Source organism: Salminus brasiliensis, chromosome 10 (genome assembly GCF_030463535.1).
Source record: "Salminus brasiliensis chromosome 10, fSalBra1.hap2, whole genome shotgun sequence".
NCBI classification, from domain to species: domain Eukaryota; kingdom Metazoa; phylum Chordata; class Actinopteri; order Characiformes; family Bryconidae; genus Salminus; species Salminus brasiliensis.
In genome coordinates, this window is record NC_132887.1 from 34,985,185 (window position 1) to 35,007,474 (window position 22,290).

A 22,290-nucleotide genomic window follows, 5' to 3' on the forward strand; every position below is an offset into this window, starting at 1 on the left:
CTGTATGCTGCAGGAAACGCTCCACTGGGAAACTGGATGTTAATGATAACAAAGGTTACGGCACTTTAAACTAACCTGCATGGGCTACATGGTAGCCTGACCAAGAGGCCATTCAGGTGGCGGAGTATGTTCTGCTCATAACACCATTGTATCCTATGGCAGTTAAATAATTATTTACTTTTAAGTACTTTAAGCTAATGTTGGCATGATAAAGCATTAAAATATGGGACGTTTGGTAACTAGGGCTACATCTCAAATCACAAACTTTTAGATACTTCACATACTATGCTAATAATTGCACTTCTAACTGTGGTGCAAAACATTTCCATACTATTTAACTTCTGTTAGCCTACTGCTAAATTCCTCCGTTGTGGGAATTTAGCTGAGCTATGCTAGTTCCTGCAGCCTATGGAATTTACATAATAACATAGCACTCATTCTGCCAAGATACCCTGCATTTAGTGATGTACAAGGTAGGACCCTGGCAAACTGGCCAATACCCGCTGTGATGTTCTGTCAGTTGCGGTAGTAACTGTTGTCTTTGGTAACATAAGACATCGGGTGTTTTTTCTTCATCCCCTGCAGTTATGGTACTGTTCTAATGATTTAGCTACAACAAAGAAGGCTAGCTGGTGGTTGTCATCCTCACTGTATGTTTCTGGGACATAATGCTTCCTAGCAGGACCACCCTAGAATGCAATTCTGGCTGTTCCTCTGCAACACAGTGTTTTCTTTTCTGTGGCCAATGGCCATGGAACAATCAAACAATTCATTACTGGGAATTCAAACAGGACTACAGGACAGTGTGGTGAACTATTCTTGTAATAGAGAGTGATTTTGAAGGCTGGGCTGGGCTGAGAATTCAATAGACAATGAAAAATGGTAAGAAAAAGAGAGACCAAACACTGATGAGTTTGGGGTTAAACTAAACACAGGTGGACATAATGACAAAGGGGCAGAGCTAAGTAACACAGGGGCTGGAGCCTTACTGCGGGAACCATGACAATGACTGACTAAAAGACATGAGATTCATCTAGCGAAGGCCTACATCTGACAAAATGGCCATGCTGGCTAAAACATCATAAATTCTAAATCAAATTCTAAATCTTTATTTATATATTGCTCTGTGAGTAAAACATAACTGATAGATGATTGGGCTTGTTTGTCTGAAATGACTTAATAGAAACCCCAGGAGGAATTTAGTGTAGCACAGGCTTGCTCTGTGACTCTTTTCCTGCATACATCTGTCTGGAAAGACAGGATTGAACTGGCTTCTTGTTATCATGAGTGTGATGTGATGCGTCCAAGAGCTGACCATATAAATGAGGGACGGTGTCCGGGGGGTTGGGGGGGGGTGGTTATATGGTGGGGACCCATACTTCGGGTGCTCCACATGAACCAAACATACTTGCTATACTGACCTCTAGGGACTGCAGGTAGCCCTCCTGGGGGTCGCAGAGCAGCGAGGAGATGCGGTGGTTGTTCCTCATGCAGCGGATGTTCGTGTCCCTCCACAGAGGAAAAATCTGCCTGATAACGGTCATGCGGCCAAGAGCGCTGTGGACCAGCTCCATGATCTCGGTATCGCTCACCTCCTATCCACACACACACACAAACATTGTTGGTTTAGTATGTTGACAATGGACAAGACCAAATCAGACAGACTTTAAATTAGCACAGAAACTAATGGTTTATGGTATTATAGTCAATAATAATAATAACAATAATAATTATAATAATGGTTGCGCATTGCAAAGCCCAACAATATGGTTATCCGATCCTGGCCAGGTAGCATAGCTGCAGGAACAGGCAAGTCTATTCAAGAGTATATTTTGAAAAACATATATAGAGCTTTCCCAAGTCTGCAGTGTGGTCAGACCCTTTGTGGAGGCGGATCGATAAGTTACAGTGAGTCGGAGCTGAGGGTCAGTCCCCACTGTACAGCATACACTCTTCAAACACACACAGACAGCATTCACACACAAGAGGGGTCAACTTCATACATACAGGGCACAATGGCTTCTCCTGTCTTGCCTCTTTTCTCTTCCTCTCTTCCTGTCTCTTAATCATTCATTGACCATCTGCCTCCCTGTCTCTTCAGCCCTTTCTCTCTCTGGGCCAGATGCAAGCCTTTTGTGCCAGGTTTCACACATACAGGATAGGATGATTCTGCTGGTGTGAATGCGGTGAATGCAGCTTATGTATAAAACTGGTGTCCAAGCCTGAACTGTAGTATAATTACCAGAATGACACTTTACAAATACGCTTCATTTTAAATCATGTATCACAGCAGTTTTTTTTTACAGATAGAACATATAGAATACACACATTTATTTTTCTATTTGCATTTTATTCTATTTATTGTTTTTTATTTAGAAATTATCATGAGTTTTCATTATTCACCATTGTTTATTTAATCCATTATTTATTATTATTTATATATTGTTTAATGATTTATGATCATTATTTTTAATTATCACACTGATGTCGTTGAGCTCTCAAAGATGATTTATTTATTTATTTATTTTTGTACCCTATTCTCTACACAATTTAGAAGGCCATTTGCCCAATTCCCATTCATGTGAACTCCCCCTATCCCTAGCAATGCCCCCATCACTAATTGGAAGGCCATTTACCCAATACACTAGGAGAGTGATGTGTGAAGTAAGAGCCATCAAACCACCCCTAAAAGAGCAAGGCCAATTGTGCTCTCTCGAACTTCAGCTGCTGATGGCAAGCAGCATGACCTGGGAATCAAACCAGTGATCTTCGGATCATGACAGCAGTGCATTAGTCCACTGGACCATTCAAAGTTTTTTTTTGAGCTGATTTACTATTAAACAGCTAACCCCTCTGTCCTAAGCATGTTGTCAATGATTTCACTGCTTCTTTTAATGGGTCCTCAGAACTGTATTTTCCTTAGCATAGTTGAATGATCAGAGTTCAGTACATCGAAAGGGGCCAACATCAAAGGGACAAACCTCAAATACTATTGTTCCTCCTTCAGAAGCAAACTCGGCATAACCAAAATTGAGCTGGAGAACAGTCAAATTCTCAAACCCCAAAACAGTTAAGAAACAGTCTTGACTTTTTTATATTCACGTCCCCAAAGTTAAATAAACCCAGCCCACTAGCCCAAGGCAAAGCTGGTGAAGCAGTAAAACAAGATGGTAACCTCAGGACAATGTGCTGTTTGATACTGGAGAGCAGCACATCAACTTCAGTCTCAACTCCATCTCCAGGTTTGCCATGCAAACCAGGCCTCATGAATGCGACTTGTCCTGTGCCAGTGTCCGCAGAAAAATAAGCTCAAACCCCACCATGAAGCGAAAGCCAGGAGGAGCCAACTGGAAACCACATTAGGATAAAAGCTAATGCTTGTATGTATTTCCTCTATTGTCTAAGCTATACCTATGCTGAACCAAACTGGAGCTAAACACACGTCAGATGGAAAATTATTGGCTTATTTATTTACTAATTGATTTTTAATTGGTAAGACAAACCCGGGGAAGCGAATTGGGGGGGGGGGGCGTTGATCAAAGCTAACTTACAATCTCTTCAGCTTGCTAACAGCTCATCATGCTGAGAAGACAAAAACCCACTGAAAGGACAAAAGCACTATGCGGAGTAATTACAGCGTTTTTGTTACAGTGTTAAAACTATAATATGCAGTTTCTGCGACCGACCAATAAATGAGTTAATGCCTTTATGGTTTCTATCTATAGCCTTCCATAAAAGGGAAATCAGCATGCTTCATTCAGAGACAAGAAAGCATTGTAGAGTTGTAAATAAGCTTGTTAAACAGCATCTCAGCACTTTACACCCCAAAGTCTTATACTTTCTATTTTTACATCTAAGAACAACTTAAAATACTCAATAAATGCACCTTTAAACCCTGAACCTCATAACCACAACAATTAGCCTCAGCAAACCCAACATTAACTTAACTGCAGATTAATTGGGATGGCTTACTATGGCCACATTGTAAAGTTACATTACATTCTTCTCTCTAATGTACAACAGACCCTCCGTCTTTGTCATTGTCCCTCCTATCATCACATATGTCTAGTGTCTTTATGAGATGACCACTGACCCAAATGTGTAAGAGCCCGGACCAAACAAAAAAAGACTGTAAGCTCTTGAAGGAAGCGGCATTTGATTCAGCTGCAGCTTTGATGGCCTTCAGGAAAAGAACACAAACACAAAACAAGCTCATATTGCTTGTCCTGCGGGGACCCAGGAAGCGTGACGCTGGGACTGCGGATGACAGGCAGTCTGCAAATTCATTAATCAAAACAGCTTCGTCTGACATATGAATTATCTGTGATATGGTGCTCAGTCAGAGTTATTAATCATTCGCGACATGAATTAGAAACTCCATGATGATCAACAAGCAGCAGGACCTCTGGAATATTAGGACGCATTGCTGTCTCTTCCTACACTGTGAAAACTGGGAGGGGCAAGTTGTAGGTGTATTTGTTCTGTGTGCCCAAATGGGACTGTGGCCCAAAAAAGACAAAGACTTACTAGTAGTTTATACATGACTTCCTAGTTTCTAGGAATGTTCCCAATCGTATACTGCAAACAAATTCAGTATCTGGTCTAAATATCTTTTATTTGACTTGATTTTTGATTGTTGAGATTATTCTGGGATCTAACATTCTAATATTTTTAATTGTTTACTTATTTAAAGTAATGTTGTCTAGAAGAAGCGACTCTGGTAATACTTTCTATAAATACCATGTGCATATAAACACACTGATGAAGAGGTATAATGCATTGATAAATATGGCTGCATTATATATATGGCTGTAACTACTTACAGTAGCATTCATAGTTATGGTGTCCTGGTTCGGGTGTGTATATACTACTAAAGTTTGGTTCCCAAGAAAATGACATATTATCTATAGAAGTCTATATGCAAGTAGAGGTCTTTATAAGGTGGGTGTGTCCGCGGGTCCTGTGTGATCCATGCAATTAGTAGTGGAAAAAAAAACACTTTTCTTGAGGTGTTCTTGGAAGGACTTCTCCTTGAAAGGAGACTCGTGACCACCATCTTTCAGTTGCAATAATGAAACATTTTATTCCAATCAAAAGTACAGTGTGGAGAGAGCCTGTCAATTCTCAGTTCACCTCTGCTCTCTCTCTAGACAGAGGAACACCTCACGTTCTATACCCTACTACAGGTCATGTGGTGTTGCACTATTTCCATATTTAGGATGTCACGGTCTAACTCCACGAGGGGTGTAAATCAACAGTCACATACTATATTTGTTCAGTTCATGTATGGCTTTACCAAGTTAGGCCTGGGAATGGATCACATTCTCATTTTCAACTAACCCATAGGCCTCATCATATTATTCCTCAACTCCATACCATTTCTTCAGATCTATGAACACCCGCAGAGCCAGTGTATATACACTATACTTTCAAACCCAAAAACTTAAAACTTAGTATTATAACTCAGTATTGAACCATGATTTTAATAATGTACACGTGCTAATTTGTTAATGGCATATGTTAAAGCTGTAAAATTTGACGTTACTGTGGCCGCGATAAAATTCGCACAAGTCCTTACTGAGGCAACTACTCTAATGAATGGAATTCTAATGGTGGCTAGTTTTGAAACACTGTGTAGAGCGGTAGTGTGTGGATTAGGACACAGTCCTGCTAAACTAAAAACAGACAGAAAAAGGTCTGCATGGAGACTGAGATCCACCGACCGAGACCCACCTGCTTTGTCTGGTCGGCACCACAGTTGGAAAGGCAGCGTTCGCACTCTAATGAACCGCACTAGCAGAGCAATCACACCAGGTTTCTTTTTAATCAAACCAAAGTTGACAAGTATAAACACACCATTAAACTCTTTAGAATCAACAGTGGCTCCCGGCTCCCCCTCCTCCGTAATTATAACTTTGTAAGAATCAGCCAGTCTGCATTGCTTTGCATGTAGTTAGATTAGTAATCCTTAGGATGTAATTAAAGTCTTGAAGCATTAGAGATTAAATTACACAATTTCTCCCAACATTTTAAGTGAGATTGATGTATAACATTTTGTTTTATACATGTTTAAAATCAAAAAAGGATAGGAGCACCATGCAACCGTTTAGTCACAAATCAGGAGGGAACTTTGAGAAGATAGGTAATGAGAGCAATTTCAGGTAGTTCCTAATTTAATCTAGAAATGACATTAACATGAACAGTTGAGATCTGGAAGACCAAGAAAACCTTCAGAGAGAACTGCTTGTGGAATTACCAGAAAGGCAAATCAAACCTCCAAAAACTCCTGATGACTGCAAAAGTCATGTGGATGTGGTTGAAGGGGAGATTCACAGTATGAAGATTCTCCTGAAAAATTGACAGGAAAATATCAGAATCTCCATGGAATCTTTCAGACATCTTGTGAAGTCCATTTAGTGAAGAATTGAGGCTGTTTTGAGAGCAAAAAGAGGCCTTACCCAGTATTAGTATATAATATAGTGTTCTTTATAGAGTGCTCAGTAGTGTATTTAATGCATTTACTAGATCAGTTCTGTTTTATTAATACTTGTAGAAGAAGTTAATAGAACCAGACAAAGTTAATGGATTTGCCACCAGAAAGGAGCATCACGTTTTTGACCCGAGACGGCATAACCGTAGTCCTGGCTCTAGACATCCTTGACAAGGGGGGAAAAACTCATTTGATTCTAGAGTTCTTGAGCCAGCGCATAATAAATCTGAGGAGTCTCTTGACACGTCCATGTTCAGATCTGCCCTCTGTCTTGGGGGACCCTGTGAGAGGACGGGATGATTGGCTCTTATTTAACAGTCTAGACACGAGATGCAAATGAGCAGAGACGCGGTGGAGTGAGGGCAGATGAAAGGATAATTCACGAACGCGTAGATGTGCGTTACTGTCGGTACGTAATTAGACAGCTGTAATAGGATTTCAGTCAGGTGGTGCACACGTGTGTACGCACAGGCGCCGCCGCGCAAACACAAAAACAGGAGGAACAGCTTCAGTGTTCCACTTCGCCAGAGATGCAGTTCAAAGCTAATGCACATGACTGGATCAGCGGAGTAGAGCACAGCTCCGTGAGGTCATGCTGAGAGTGAGAGCTGTCTCGCTGCGTGAGGCCGCCTGTGTTAAACCACTGCACGAGGGCAGGATCTTTGTGGACGAATACCTGCTGTAAACAATGTGTGTTTATATGGGTATTTACTACACAGAGAGTTTAGGTAGGGGCTTCTTCAGTTTCTTAGATTTCTTCCTTGATGCCCCCACATAATAAATCCATGTTGGAAATAATAATAATTCAAGAATTAAAATAAATATAATAATTAAAAATGTGCTATATATATATATATATATATATATATACACATTAATTTTTTTTTTACTTCAATACTTTGCTATTATGACATTGTCACCAACCTACACTTTCATATTTCTCTGCTTTTAATAATAACTTTATTAATATTATTTATGTCCATAGCTTCACTGTTAGACAAAAACCTTCATATTTTATCTCCATTTTTCGCCACTTTTCCACTTTTGATCATTTAAATTTGACAGTTGTCCTTTATATTGTCATGATATCGTGATAAATTGACCAATAGAAATGCTTAAAATAACTCTGAACAAAGTCTTTTTACATTGACTTCCACTGAAAACTATAAATGCTTGTTTCCTTACTATAAAATTGACATTTTGAATGTTTTTGCATGAACGAGACAATATCTATCCACCTTTTCTTTTTTTTAACCAAATTTTCCTCTCCAGTTTTATATAGCTAATTACCCAACCCACACCTTAGTACTCACCCCCTATCACATGTACCTCCCCATTCACACAGGGGAGGTGAAGACTGACACACGCCTCCTCTGACACGTGCACAACCATCCACCACCTCTTTCCTAACTGCGGCGGATACAACACACTTGGAAGAAAGGGCCGGAAAGGTACCCTGTTCTCATGCCTGAGCTAGCAGACGCCCGTGCCTGCCAGCATCACACTTGAATGATGAGGGGAGAGCATAGCCAATTGTGCCCTCTTGGGCTCTGGCTGGTAATGGCAAGCAGCATAATCCCGGATTTGACCCAGCGATCCTCGGCTCAAAGTGGCAGCGCCAGTGCCAGATAAAAGTAAAGCAATGATGTTGAGTGAAGCAAATGTTTACCTCCTTTGTCTGTTTGCTTTTCCCAGTAAAGGTTTTTTTCAAATCCCACAGTGTTGAGTTGTCTGCATGCAGTGGAAGGATTGACAGAAGTGAGAGTGCGTCTTGATATTCTAGTATCTCTGTTTTGTTCTTTCTGTTTCTTTTCTGTTAAACTTCCCCCTGCCTTATGCAGTGCATTATGGATTTTTAGTGCCTTGGCTCCACTACACCTTTGACTCCAGCCTCTTACTCCGGCCATTTTACAGCATTTAATCTATCTTTAAAAGGTTAAGTGGACTAACGTAGTGCACTTATGGATATAGTGCATTATATAAGTCATGAAACTGTGGCTTTTACACCCAAATAGTGCACGAAATGGTAAATACTGTGTTGTATGACCTATGGCTGAATATAAATGGCTTTCTATTAGTGATACAGTATAATGCATTGTTTGCTTGTACACTCTTAAAAAGGTTGTTTGAGAGATGCTGTAGAAGAATCGCTTTTGTAAGCACCTTCACATCAAGAGAGGGCTCTTTAACCCCTTAAAACACCAACAGCCAAAAGTTTTTTTTTTATTGTCTATTACCAGACAATAGCCGCACCAGTTTGTACAGAAGTCCCTGTAGCTACTGAATAATACATTTTAGTGTGTAACAGGCCCTTCTGCGTTAAGAGGTTAAGCCTTTAAAAAGATGTTAACACTCCTTGTCTACTATAAAAATGGTTGTGGAACTATATGATGACATCCATGTAGTGAGCTATTTAAAAAATTCTGCACTAGATGCAGCAGCGAGGCACTCTCAGTAGTGAGGGAGGGTCTGCAAATGCATAGTGGATAGTTGGAGAGTGCGTTTGCTTGCAAGTTTACTTCAGAGGCTAACTCTCCTTAGCAAGTGTAATAGCTGGTAACCACAAACCTGGAAGACCAACTTGGGCCGACACCTGCTTCCATGCTAAACCTTTTCCTGATTGGTCACTACAGGGTTTCAGACTGGGGTAGTACAGCTCATGTTCAGAAACAGGTGAAACTAGCCTTTTCTTCATGTTGAAGGGAACTACCAGATACACCCACTCCTCTCCAACTGTCCGTGTTAAGATTCTTAATGTGGTGCTCACCCACAGCGGGGTTTGAACCCAGGCCGCTGTGTTGGCGGGCCGGCGTACTACTAAGTGAGCCCCGAATGGCCCCAAGTGCAGAGCACTTAATCTCAGAGCAGGCAAAACAGAAACAAAAATAAAGTCACCCGGGATTCAAACCCAGGGCTTAATTACTTAATTGTTTGGCATGACTCGGGGCCTCCCCCTGGTGGCAGGAGAAGGCCTTGCCCTAGAGCTACCCCTTTACAAGATTTGCACGAGCACAGTGGTTAATTTTCCATGTTGTGTGTGATAATAGCTTAACCAGGTTTCAGTCAGTTATTAGAAATAGAAAACATTGGCTTTTTTACTATTTGAAGGAGTCACTATAAAACTACTACACAAGCACTGTTACTGTGTGTAACAGTGTCTGTAACAGTGTTAGGCTTCGTGTTTAAGAGTGAAAAGGTTCCGTGGAGTGCCATAGAAGGCATACTGTGTTATATACCACAGTGTATTCATTTTGCATTCAGTGCTATAAAACAGTGCATGTTAGTATTTGGTTGGTGTGGCGAAACAGATAACACCACTACCTGCTAGTGAGCTACCACACAATGTGGGAGACTGGTGTTCGATTCCCGGTCTGGGTGACTATGCTGTGCTACACCAATAAGAGTCCTTGGGCAAGACTCCTAACACTACGTTGGCCCACCTCTGTAATACGAGTAACCTTGTAAGTCGCTCTGGATAAGAGCTTCAGCTAAATACCATAAATGTAAATGTAACAGCTTATTTATCTTATTTCATTCAACTTTAATATTTGTGGCCTAACCTGGGCCCAGTAGCTAACAGCCACAGTTCACCAACGTCTAATGCAGTGTCTTACCTTCTGATCACACTTCTCACCAAATACGGTTACTCACTGAGTCTATAAGCCTAGACTGTTTTCCTGTGCGGTTGAGAAAAGATCTTGTCTTGGTATTCAAAGCATGAGCATCGCTGCTCAATAAGCGCTTGGCATTTACAGCAGCTTCGAGTTCACTAGACCCCTAAAACCAGCGGAGAATATAGAAAAGGAAGAGGAGGAGAACAGGAAGAAGGAGGAGGAGGAGGATCTGGTGCCAAAGAGGGGAGACAGAAAGAGAGATATTGAGAAAAAATGTAAAAACAAAAAAAAAGGAGTGAATGAGGGAAGAGTGAAGCGATGGGAGAATTTCCAAAAGAGAGATGGAAAGATGATGGTTTTTGGCACTGAAAGTGCTGCCAGTGCTGCGCAGATAAATAAATAGAGGCTTCACAAGCCAAACAGTTGCAAATGAGTAGGATGAACATTGTACATCAAAGTCTCCAAATTTCTTCGCTTATTGAATTCATACTGTCGAACCAGGACTGGATAAATTACCTTTAATATATTTTACCTCACATTTACTCAGGGAGTTTCCAGATGGCTTCAAACCAATAACTCAACGACTGTTTTGGATTATCGCCCACGCTTCGGTTGCATGGGTAATCATGTAAATTAGTGTTTTGCTTGAGCAGTTCAATTAAGAGATAATGAGGTGGTGATGTGTGCTTACCTCATTCGCATACACCCAGTGACTGTCTTTGGATGCGAGGTTTGTCTCCACAGCCTGAAAGAGAGAGAGGAAAAGAGAGAGAGAGAGCCATAAGTGAAATGAACGTCAAGCCAGTAAAAGGCGCAGTAATTGCTGCTGGAGGATGAAGCGTTATTAGCACTGCTGAAAATGCAGATTTTCAACTTAAAATTGATACCCAATTAGTGTTCATACTGTACGACTCTATAACTATGTATTTCCCATATCCCTGAGCTGAGCTAAGCTGTATCCTAGGTGGTTGCTATGGTGTCCTAGATAATCCCAATGCTGTTCCAAGCAGCTGCTATGTTAATGCTGTGTTCAGGTGGTGGTAGAAACTGGGAAATACAGTCTGTACAACTTGTAAAATGCACCTGAACAGCCAGTGAAGGTGTATTCACAAGTGGGGAAACTCTGGATTCTACATGATTCTTGGGTTTCTAGGTGGTTGCTATGGTGTCCTAGGTAATCCTAATGCTGTTCCAAGCAGCTGCTATGTTAATGCTGTGTTCAGGTGGTGGTAGAAACTGGGAAATACTGTCTGTACAACACTTGAACAGTCAGTGAAGGCGTATTCACAAGTGGGGAACTCTGGGTTCTAGATAATTTTTGGGTTTACTTGATGTGATGTATATCGCAACCTTTTACTTTTTATTTTATTTATACATTGCAATGCTCAACTGACTAATATATTAATTTATAACATTCGATATTTGCCAGTGTTTGTGGACGACCCAGTGTCGTCGTTTGGTGTTGTTTGGTTTTTCATGTTTTTCATGTCTTCTTAGATTGATTTCTTGTCTTTTTACTAATTACTGACCGTGTAAACTGCTTTGTGACAAAGCCAGTTGTAAAAAGCGCCGTACAAATACATTTGATTTAATTTGGAGTCTGCTTTTGCAGGGAAACCACTATAAGGCTTAGAATCAAGAATAAGGCAGTGAGGTCCATAAGCCAAACGTTAGGCTTAGTGTTCTGAACATCATTAGGAAGAAAGAGAGAACTGGTGAGCTTAGAAACCATAAAGGGACTGGAAGACCATGAAAGATCCATCCATCCACAGCTAATGACTGAAGATTTCTCACCATAATGAAGAAAAATCCCTGTGCACTCGTCCCATAGAACACAAACACTCTGCAGGAGGCAGGTGGGGATTTGTCAATGACTAGCATCTGCAGAAGACCTCGAGAGCAGAAATACAGTGGCTACACTGCAGGATGCAAACTGCTAGTTAGGATGGGCAAGTTACAGTTTGATAAAAGATCCTGGAATCCTGGATTGAGTTCTTGTGGACAGATTAACCAAGATTAACCCGTTTCTGAGTGACAGCAAGAGCAAGTACCTCCTATATAACTGTAGGCCACCCTGTTCTTGTGTCCATTGCAAAAGTGCAGATGATGAATGTAAGTGTTCAAAAAACAATTATGCTAGCTATGCATTTCTTTGGCTGAAAAGCACTAGCTACCACTAATGTTTCTAGAGACACATTTTCGTTACTTGCTCAAGACCATTTATCCTATTCATTTGTTAGCTGAATGTCTGACTGGCTGTGCTGAGAATAACCAGGCTGTTTCTGTTGGTCTTTTTAGTATCAGCAGACTCTGGAAACAAGAGGCTGTCTTCACTTCACTAATACCATATGCCCCCAGTTGCTACAGCTGATAACAGCCTATTTAACACAAGCCTTTTCCTTTACATTAAGCTTTTGCCAGATTCCAGTGGTGGGGGTGCAAAATTCAAAAACCCCAAAATTGGCTTCCCAGTAATGCTGGGAAATGATCAAAAAGAACCTTTATCCACTACAGTGCACTTTATCCTTTGTATTTTTTGGAGGTTCTTCAATTTGAAACTGTAGAGGAACCTTTCAACTTCTAACAAGAACTTTCAAGAAAAGATTTTTTTTTTAGAAGAAAAGGGTTTCTTGAAGGTTCCCCCAAAGCACTAAAGGCATAAAAGCTGCTTTAAAAGACAGTTACAAAGTTTGAGCAAGTCAATGACAAGCGAGTGAAACACATCATTTAAACCCAGAATTAGTGTTTTCACAGTTGCTTTTCAAAGAACACAGGGAAGTAACAATAAGGATTAGGAATAGAAAGTAAAACAGGCCTCCTTTAAATGGAAGAAAATGCACAAAATAATACCATTTATCACAATTAATTATTTGAATCCTTTGACAGTCTTAAAAAACATTAGAAATGCCGACTCAAACCCCCCCATCCCCAGCTCTAAAATCTGCTTTTGAAGTAGCCACCAGAAATTTAATACAGTACAATTCTAACAGAGGCCAATATGTAAAACAAACAAGAAAAGCAATAAGCAAAGTATCTGGCCCCTCCAACCATGCTTTTCTTTCCAGCTGTTTAGCTGCGTTTCTGTAGGCCATTTGTCTCAATGTTCCAATGCAGCCAGAATCACACATTCGTAGCATCCATTACACACTCTGTTACTGAGATCAGGTTTATGTATATTTGTATGTAGCATCTTTCATCCCTGCGGATCCTATTGTCATTCTACTGTCAAACGCTTGTTTTTTCGCAAACCCCCCCCCTCTTAATGACATCATCCTAGCCGGCAGATGACCTAATGACCCCTTATGTTGTATGATATATCTAAATCCTGCATTTGTCACCGACTAAAAAAAGGAAAAAAAGACCAGACTATCTGGTAGTTTCCTTCAACATGGAGGAAAAGCTAGTTTCACCTGTTTCTGAACATGAGCTGTACTACCCCAGTCTGAAACCCTGTAGTGACAAGAGTCTGTCTTCACTTGTGGTTAATAACATATACCCCCAGCTGATACATGCATATAACAGCCTATTAACATGTGCCTTTACCTTTTAATAAATACACTTTCTACTGGTTGGGGGTGCAAAATCCATAAATCCAAAAAACAGGCTCACCAGTGCCCCAAAAATGACCAAAAAGAGGATTCTCCCATTGGTAAAAGTACAAGTTCCTTGAGGAACCTTTGGAGGTTCTTCAAATTGAAACTTAAGAAACCTTCAATTATAGGTTTTAGAAGAAAAAGGTTGCTTAAAGCACCTTCAAATTGCAGAACCCCTAAAAAAATATGCAAAAATTCGAACATATTTGCCATACAAATCATAAACGCACTTAAAGGCATTACATGACATTATAACAAACAACCCTAGCTTCCTTCTATCCATCCATCCATCTTCTTATCTGCTTTTTCCTGGCTCACTGTGGGTCTGGAGCCTACAGAGAATTGGACTACCTTCCTGAACAGGGTGCCAGTCCATTTCTTTTGACTGACCGCCCAATGAGGTGCAAAGCCTAGTGGATGCTATTTCTGCTCCGAAATCTTATCCAAAACTAAATGATGAAATGACAGACGTGAAGTAGATGGCAAAGCAAAAGTCATGCGCACATGAACAATGTCCTTCCTCCTGGAACCATTTGCAGATTCCAAGAAATGCATAGATCTGGCAGTGAGCTGAAACTCACAGAACCACTGTTACATTTGTAAGAATTATTCTGCATTGTTTCTTCTCCAGGGGTGGAGGAAAGTGAATATCAACAATGTCACAAGGATGATGAATATCAGTAAGGACATGAGCAATGAGGAACTGAAGATGAAGTAGCACTGAAGTAGCTTAACGTGTGACGTAAACCCACACTTATTCCTTCATCCTGCTCAGGGTTATGGGCGCTGTGGACTGGAACCTACATGATGCAAGGCAGGAAGACTCCCTAAGTAGGTGCCAGACCATTGCAGGATACCACACTCACACCTAGGGGCAATTTAGCATGGCCAGCTCAGCTACCATGTACTTTCCTTGTACCTCCCAAGCTGAGCCTGGTTATTAGTGAAGGCAGCCTTCTTGATGTAATGTTGAAGTAGTTGAAATATGATTCCACTAGCAGCATAGTGGTCTCACAGAAAGTGCACTGGACTGAGGTAGTGCCCAACAGAAAGGCATGACTGTTTCAGTAGCTGAAATGGTGACCTGATGGGTAATTTCCAAAGGTAGATTTTTGTGATCCAGGCACATACAAGCCAATAATCCATTGATGGAATAATCTTCTGTCTTGGATGCATCTGGTGAACAGCCTTGGAGCTACCAACAAGCCAAAGGGTAGGACATTGAATTGTTATGATTGACCATGGAAGACATACCTGGATCCATGGACATGACCCAATCAGTCTGAGGAAGGCAGCTCATAGTTGAAAGAATGATGGTTATGCCTAACATACAAGGGTGATTCATAAATGGTTGAGGGAGCATTACCACTGCTTCCCTGCAGTCTGATTCCCTGCCTGGGTGAGCAGTAAGAGTCTCCTAATGCTACATTTGCTGTGCTCTGTAAGATTATTAAACTGTAAGTCATTCTGAATGAAAGAGTCTACCATGTGCTATAAATATAAATGAAACCCAGGCATACTCAGAACAGGTTGAGCCTGCACGCATCCATTAGAGAAACATAAATTGAATAAAACCGAACAACATGGTCTACCTCCTCAATAGCTAATCACCAAGGTTTCTGCACTTGACCAGATCTGTTACAACCAAAAGCGTCAGGTGGGTCCATATGTGTTGGGGACTGGACCAGTGTGTTAAGAATCAGTTTGGAATACTGAGCTAAATGCTGCTGAGAAAACTGTTGCCACTGGCCAGTGTCGTATTGCAGACCATTCAATCTTTCGATGTGTTGAGGTTATGGGAAGGTAACGGTCCACAGCAGGAGGAGTGAGTTTCCGCTCCCAGCAGAAAGCCCCCTCAGCTCAAGGCGGTGTCATGGCTAGATGTCAGGGTCACACGAATTGTAGACGGTGAAGGCACAAGCACAGGAGTTTCTACACATTGATCGAGGAGTCATGAGTTGAGTAAGGTCATCCTCACACCACTACTCAGTCACTGGTGCTTTTGGGGGCACAGGCTGACTCTTGAGGGTTAGCCTCTACAGGTCATCTGGACAGTTGTAAAAGGTAGGAGGCACCATTCTGCTGACCAGCAGTAAGAGCTATACCCAGAGAAAACATTTCTTTTCTGTTTATTGAATTTTCACAGTAGTTATCATTTACAAGATAATTACACCTGTAATCTGCATGGTAACCAGATACCACACCCTGTACCAGTATCGATACTGCAGTTAGTAAAAGATATCAGTCAAATGATGTTTCTACCAAATTCTCACTCACTAGTATCAGCGCCACCTATCACTTAATGCTACCAGTGCTGGGAGGCTGAAGGCTACCATGTGCTTTCTCTACATAACGTAAAACCAGCCAACCTCATATTTGCGAACTGCCACTAGCCTCTTGCACGGTCGTGCTCTAATTGGAGGAGAGTGTTAACTGGCAGTTCTGTTACATCAGCTAACTCCAGCCCATGTTGGCTAGAAAAGGGCAGGCCATTCTACCCCCCAAAAAAAGTCTGGGTATTCTGGTCCTGGATGGCTGTGGCTTTGCCAGGAATCAAGCCTGCGATCCATCAAAGATAGGGCCAACGCTTAGGTGGCTTGGCCATAGGTGGCTGACCCGGAGGTTGTGCGTTTGAAACCTGAGCCATGTTGCTTTGTCATTGGTGGCTGAAGTCTGAGACAGCACAACTGGCTACGGTCTGTCTGTCTGGGTGGGTAGATGGCGCTCTCTCCCCCTATCACTCTAAAGGCATCTGGGACCTGGCGCATTCCTCTGAGCATACTGGCTGCCTGGTGATGCCACATAGTCAGTGATTCAAAGGGAGGCGGTGGCTGGCTTTGCATGTGTCAGAGGTGATGTGTTATGCCCTTGCCCTCCTAGTGTCTGGGTATTCTGGCCCCAGATGTGGCTTTGCCAGGAATCAAGCCTGTGATCCGTCAAAGATAGGGCCAATGCAATGCCATTTCTAGTTTTGGGTTATTCACTTAATCTTCAGCAGACGTCTGGGCAGTACCACCACCACTACTACTTCTACTACTAGATACTTGCCTTCTACCTTCTTACTCCATGTTCTGGATTATGGGTCCACATTGGTTGTGTTGTCCTCGTCTGCATTCAAAGAGGTGAGCGCAATGCTTATCACGGACACTATGCATAGCCTCATATGTCCAGCCACATTCCTATTCTTTGCACAGCCCCTCAAATGCTCTCAAATACTTATGTATGAGGGAAGGAGTGAATTTCCATACACACAGCACATAAACTGCACATTTTGACATATAACATCAAGCTCACACTGTTTTAAAGCCTTATTTAACCACAAATGAGTATGTATGAGAGGGGAAATTACACGTATTGTTCATAAATGATTGAGGTCTTCAGTGACCTAGCAGCCAGACAAAACAATTTAGTCAGACCAGACGTTTTGAAGCTTGAAGCGCACCCTCCCGACATAAACAAACTCATCAATTTGCATACTACTGCAGTGTGCTTGCATAAAAAGCCAGAAGCGCCCTCTTTTGGATAGGTGGTTAACTGGCTTGTTTTAACATCTTGTGTGACCCTAAATTTTGCCTATTTATTATTAAATTATAAAATAAGCCACATAATTAATTTAATTTTCCATCTAGGTCTTCCCTTCCTCACACCCTCCCTGCAATTCCTTTGTGGCCCACTAGGAGGGTGTGAATACCTAATCCTTACTGGATACATATGAGTAAAAAAGAAAGAATGCGAAGCAGAAACAGACCTGCGACTGGTTAGTGTCTGTTTAGCAGGTGCCGGCAATACAGGTAAAAAGACTGAGATTTGTGACAGCCGATGTTCAGAAAGGTGTGTGAGAATGGGCTCAGCCTGAAGCTGTTTGTGTGTGAATTAGGGATGGAATTTAAATAGAAATGCATTATTTGGAATGAAGAGATGATTCATTCTAAAGAGATATGAAGAGGATGATTATTTCTGAACTGTGTAAACATGTTGAAGCTTACTTGCTTTCTAAATCCACTTCACTCCAAATGCGAACCTCCAGCTTCATCATATACTCCGCTCTCTTGTGTGCAGCTGTGGCTGCTTGGGAAGAGATTACTGAAACTTCCTTTCCTGTTTGCTTTTCGTGATTCTGCCTGATTTGTAGCTCCTGACCTCAGCAAACTGGCTCAGCGGTGTAATGCGCTGCCACTATGGCCTGGGGGGTTGCCTGTTTGAATCCTGAGCCATGTCACTTTGTCATCGGTGGCTGGAGTCTGAGAGAGCACAACTGGCTGAGCTCTTTCCGGGTGGGTAGATGGTGCTCTACTCCCATATCATTCTTAAAGCAGTTTGGGCTCTGAGTGGCTCAGCAAGCTGTTGTGCTGCCCCTATGACCCGGGGGTTGCACATTTGAAACCTGAACCATGTTGCTTTCCCATTGGCGATTGAAATCTAAGAGAGCACAACTGGTTGGGGTCTGTCTGGGTGGGTTAATGGCGCTCTCTCCCTATATCACTCTAAAGGCATATGGGACCCGGCAAATTCTCTGAGCATACTGGCTGCCTGGTGATGCAACATCGTCAGTGGTTCAAAGAGAGGCGGTGGCCGGCTTTGCATGCGTCAGAGGAGATGTGTTAGGCCCTTGCCCTCCTAGTGTCGGCGCAGTGCTAGTGATGGGGAGGCATCGCTCCTTAATGGCCTGTGCACAGGTCTTTGCTAATCTGCTCCATTCATTTAATAATCTTAGGGTATGCCTGGAGCCTACTCGGAATCATTAGGTGCAAGGCTGAAATACCCCTGGACAGGGCAGCAGATCTCCATTGCAACACACACACATACCTTCATTCCCACAATCCCACCTAGCGATTACAATGTGTTTTTGGAAAGTGTTCAGAGGAAACCCGCACAGACACGGGGCATCACAGTGGCACAGCATGTTGTGTCTGTGGGTTCGATCCTAGCTCCAGGCTCTATCTGTGAAGAGTTTAGGGTGGGTTCTCCTCATGCTCACATGGGTGTTCCCAAAAACACATGGTAGGTAAATTGGCTAAATTGGCTACGTTGCCTCGGTGTGAGTCAATGGATGTGTGAGGGAACCTGCAATGGACAGGTTTCCTGTCCCCGGGGGTATTCCCCGCCTGCCAATGGTTCTGGGTAGGCTCCAGACCCTCTGCAACCCTGACTTGGAAGTGGATGGATAAATGGATGTACATTGCACATGTTTGTCATGTTTGTCAGTTCTGATACAGATACAGTAATGACATTTCCAGTGTGTGTGTGTGTGTGTGTGTGTGTGTGTGTGTGTGTGTGTGTGTGTAAGAGAGAGAGAAGAGAAGGAACTGGAGGACTGTGTGTGTGAACAAAATTAGATTGTAATAAATGGCTCTCTGGGGACTCAGTCTGGTCCAAATTGTTTTTATAAGATACAAATAAAAAAAAATACTGCTCCCACATGGCCGTAATGAAAAGTTTGAAAACGCCTCCATAATGCAATCCTACCTGGAAGAAGTAGCACGAAATAAAAGTAAAAGATGGCGGTGAGACCGCAACTCTTGGCACCTTGAAATGTAAGTGCGCAGTAAAAAGAAAACAGTCTGCAGCTTTTTTTTTTTTTTTTTCATTTCACACTCGGCCCTTCCTGAAAAGTTGTTTCTCTGGGTTTTGTTTACATCCTCCCAAACAAGTTCCCATTCCGTTATTTCCTATTTAAAACCCCAGATTTGAAACAAGAAGCTTCAAGAAAGCCCAAGAAATGAAGTGACTCTAGCATCAGTCTTGGCTTTTATGATTCTCACATCATTGTGGTGGCAGACTGGTTGATGGTCGGCTAAGGAAGACGTTTATAGGTCATATTTCTACCTGGATAATTCACCTAGCATTGAGAAATACAGCCTTGCCTCTAGAAGGACGGTTTGCAATCAGAGGCTTGAAAGATGAGTTGTGTAAAATTAATGACGCCTCATAACTTTGGTGCATCTTGTGATGTACGGAGTACAAATCACAATATCCAAGTTCATGGCTCACTGACACCTGGCAAATGTTAAGGAATATGCAATGGGGACTGTGTGTGTATTATGTAGGAGATTATGTTTAAGAACATTACTTGGATTTGTTTTGTCTAAAGAAGTCTCATTCCTCCAAAGCCAAGGCCAACCCAGCAATTCGGCAGTGCATGTAGCATTCTGTGTTTCTCTGAGAGATCCTGTCTGAATACAGAGTTGGCTGTTGTTCTGTTTCAGTTGACTTTTAGTTTTAGGAGCTGAAATTCAACTCTTGGCTGATGTTCATCTGATGATTTAGTACTACACCAATCGGACATAACATGACCACCACCTGCCTAATAGATCCTCATGCCTCTGAAGGTGTCCTGTGGTATTTACGTCCTGTTAGTTCGGAGGTGGGGCCTCCATGGATTCTATCAATGAGCCATGGGCACCCATGACCCTGTCACTGGTTCACTGGTTGTCCTTCCACTGAGCACTTGTGGCAGGTATTGACCACTGCATACCAGGAACACCCCACAAGACCTGCCTGATGTTTTGGAGATGTTTCGACCCAGTCGTCTAGCCGTCACAATTTGTCTTTTGTCAACATGGCTCAGATTTGTAAGCTTGGCCATTTTTCCTGCTTTCAACACATCAACTTTAAGAACTGACTAATACATATGTCCCACCCCTTGGTGTTATTCAGTGTGAATCACTTCACCGGTCAGTGGTTTTAATGTTATAGCTGATAATTAAACAGCAAAGCTTTTGTCAAGATTCATTCATAAGATGCATTTATTCGTGTTTGGGAGCCTTTCTTCACAACTGAAATAAGCCTTTATTAAAACAACTGTATAAATGTATTGACACTTTCTAAGGTAAATGACATCAGAATTGGCAAATACAAGCTAATGCATTTTCCAGTTCTGATGCTCGTTGGAAAAAGCCTTTTATATATGCTTATGTGGGTTAATATCAGTTATCAGTGACCGGTGTAGTCAAGGTCATCTTGACTTAACAATGCTGTCCTTCATTAAGGTACTATATACATTTCAGTAGTTTTTATATACCCCTGTACTCAACAGTTTCAAATCTGTAGTCAAACCATTTACATGTGGTTAAAGGGTGTATATATAAGATAAACATTTTATAAATTCTAAGATTGTGGTTAACGATGAAGCCTTGCTTTTAGAAAGCAGTCAGTAGAATCAACCAATCGTGTTTGGACTTCTGAATGGGTTGAACTAGTTTTAGCGGAATAGTGTATAGCGGATATGCACAAATATACAAACCAAGCACCAAGCCATGCAGTCTGCCTTTCCACACACTAGAGAAAGAATGGGTGGTTCTAAAGAGCTCACTGAACTCCAGTGTGGTACTGTAAGAGGAGCCATCATTGCAACAACAAGTCAACTGGTGAAATTTCTTCCCTCCTAGATCTTCCACTAGCAACTGTGAGTGGTACTGTTAAAAACCACAGCAATATGGGCTGCAGGTGTAATGTATAGGTGTTCCAATACTTTTGCCAAACTGTCAAATGGGTTGAAGAACATATCAAAATATTTTCCAGAATTAGTGGAATTTAAATAATCAATTATCATTATTGTTACGGCCTGAAATGAGGGCCTTAAACTGCAGCCATAGGCAGTGAACACAACTAGTATTTGTGCAATTTCAGGGTGTTTGCATGATTTAAAAAAAAAAAAACGCAGCTTACAGGACTTTTAATGACATTTCCCACACCAATGTCACTTCGTTGCTACTGCAGACTGAAACCCGTAGAGGCCCTGTGATTGAAGACGTGTTTAAAATGCTGTGTATAAGCTAAGGCCTCCCAATGTGCCCCTACCTCCTTGTTAAAGCAAACGTGGCCTCCTTTTGTACAGTAATATCATACATATTGGACAGCAGCAAAATTAGATTTCACGCAATATTCATTACACCGCAAAAATATTTATGGGCAAAACCTATTCATAGGAAATCTATGAATACAGGCATGTTCAAGGCAGAGTGCGCGGCTGGGTGACCTGAGCCAGAACCTGCTCATTCATCTCCCTGTAAAGCAGCAAACTTCAATGAAAACACTTCCAGTAGCACCCACACCTCACACCCCCCTTATGGCCGGGAGTGTAAGATGAATGCGCTGACATCAGGCAGCGGCAGACGCTGTGTTCAACTGCATTCATCTCGGGAGTAATGAGCAGCAGAACTGTACAGCGGAAATGAAATCAATGCTTTTTGCACACAAGCAGTCGACACATCCACTACACTAGGTGTGTGAATGGACCACGATGCAGCAACCTAATGTTCCTTTAGTGAATTAGACTCAAATGTTACTTAGAAAGTGGAAAGTTCCAGTTAGAAAATCGGATTGGCTGAGCTACATTTGAAGTTGTGCGTTTTCGAGTTGGCTGCTAGTAGTAATGTCATAAGATTAGCATGCTTTTCATTGACCATATACAGCTAATGTGGGGCCTGTATGGGTAACCCAACTCTGAACCAGAGCATTTTATTCTGGGGTTCCATGTTGGCTCCACATATGGATGCCCAACAGGGTGGGCCCTATGGGACCAGGAGGGGGTTAAACATGGGTCCCATTTGGGTTGTACACTGTTAAAAGTATCAGTTCCTTGAGGATGCAG

The 22,290-nt window shown here is 41.9% G+C and overlaps 1 protein-coding gene across 2 annotated transcripts in view; it reads right to left on the reverse strand.

The window, feature by feature from the left end:
• grid1a (glutamate receptor, ionotropic, delta 1a) overlaps nucleotides 1–22,290 on the reverse strand; it is a 503,065-nt gene that overhangs the window by 72,009 nt on the left and 408,766 nt on the right. For both annotated transcript variants that reach the window (XM_072689929.1, XM_072689930.1), the window contains exons 5-6: nucleotides 10,796–10,849; nucleotides 1,422–1,595 (exon numbers count right to left, since the gene is read on the reverse strand). In XM_072689929.1, the coding sequence (XP_072546030.1) occupies nucleotides 1,422–1,595; nucleotides 10,796–10,849 (228 nt within the window). The remainder of the gene's footprint in view (nucleotides 1–1,421; nucleotides 1,596–10,795; nucleotides 10,850–22,290) is intronic.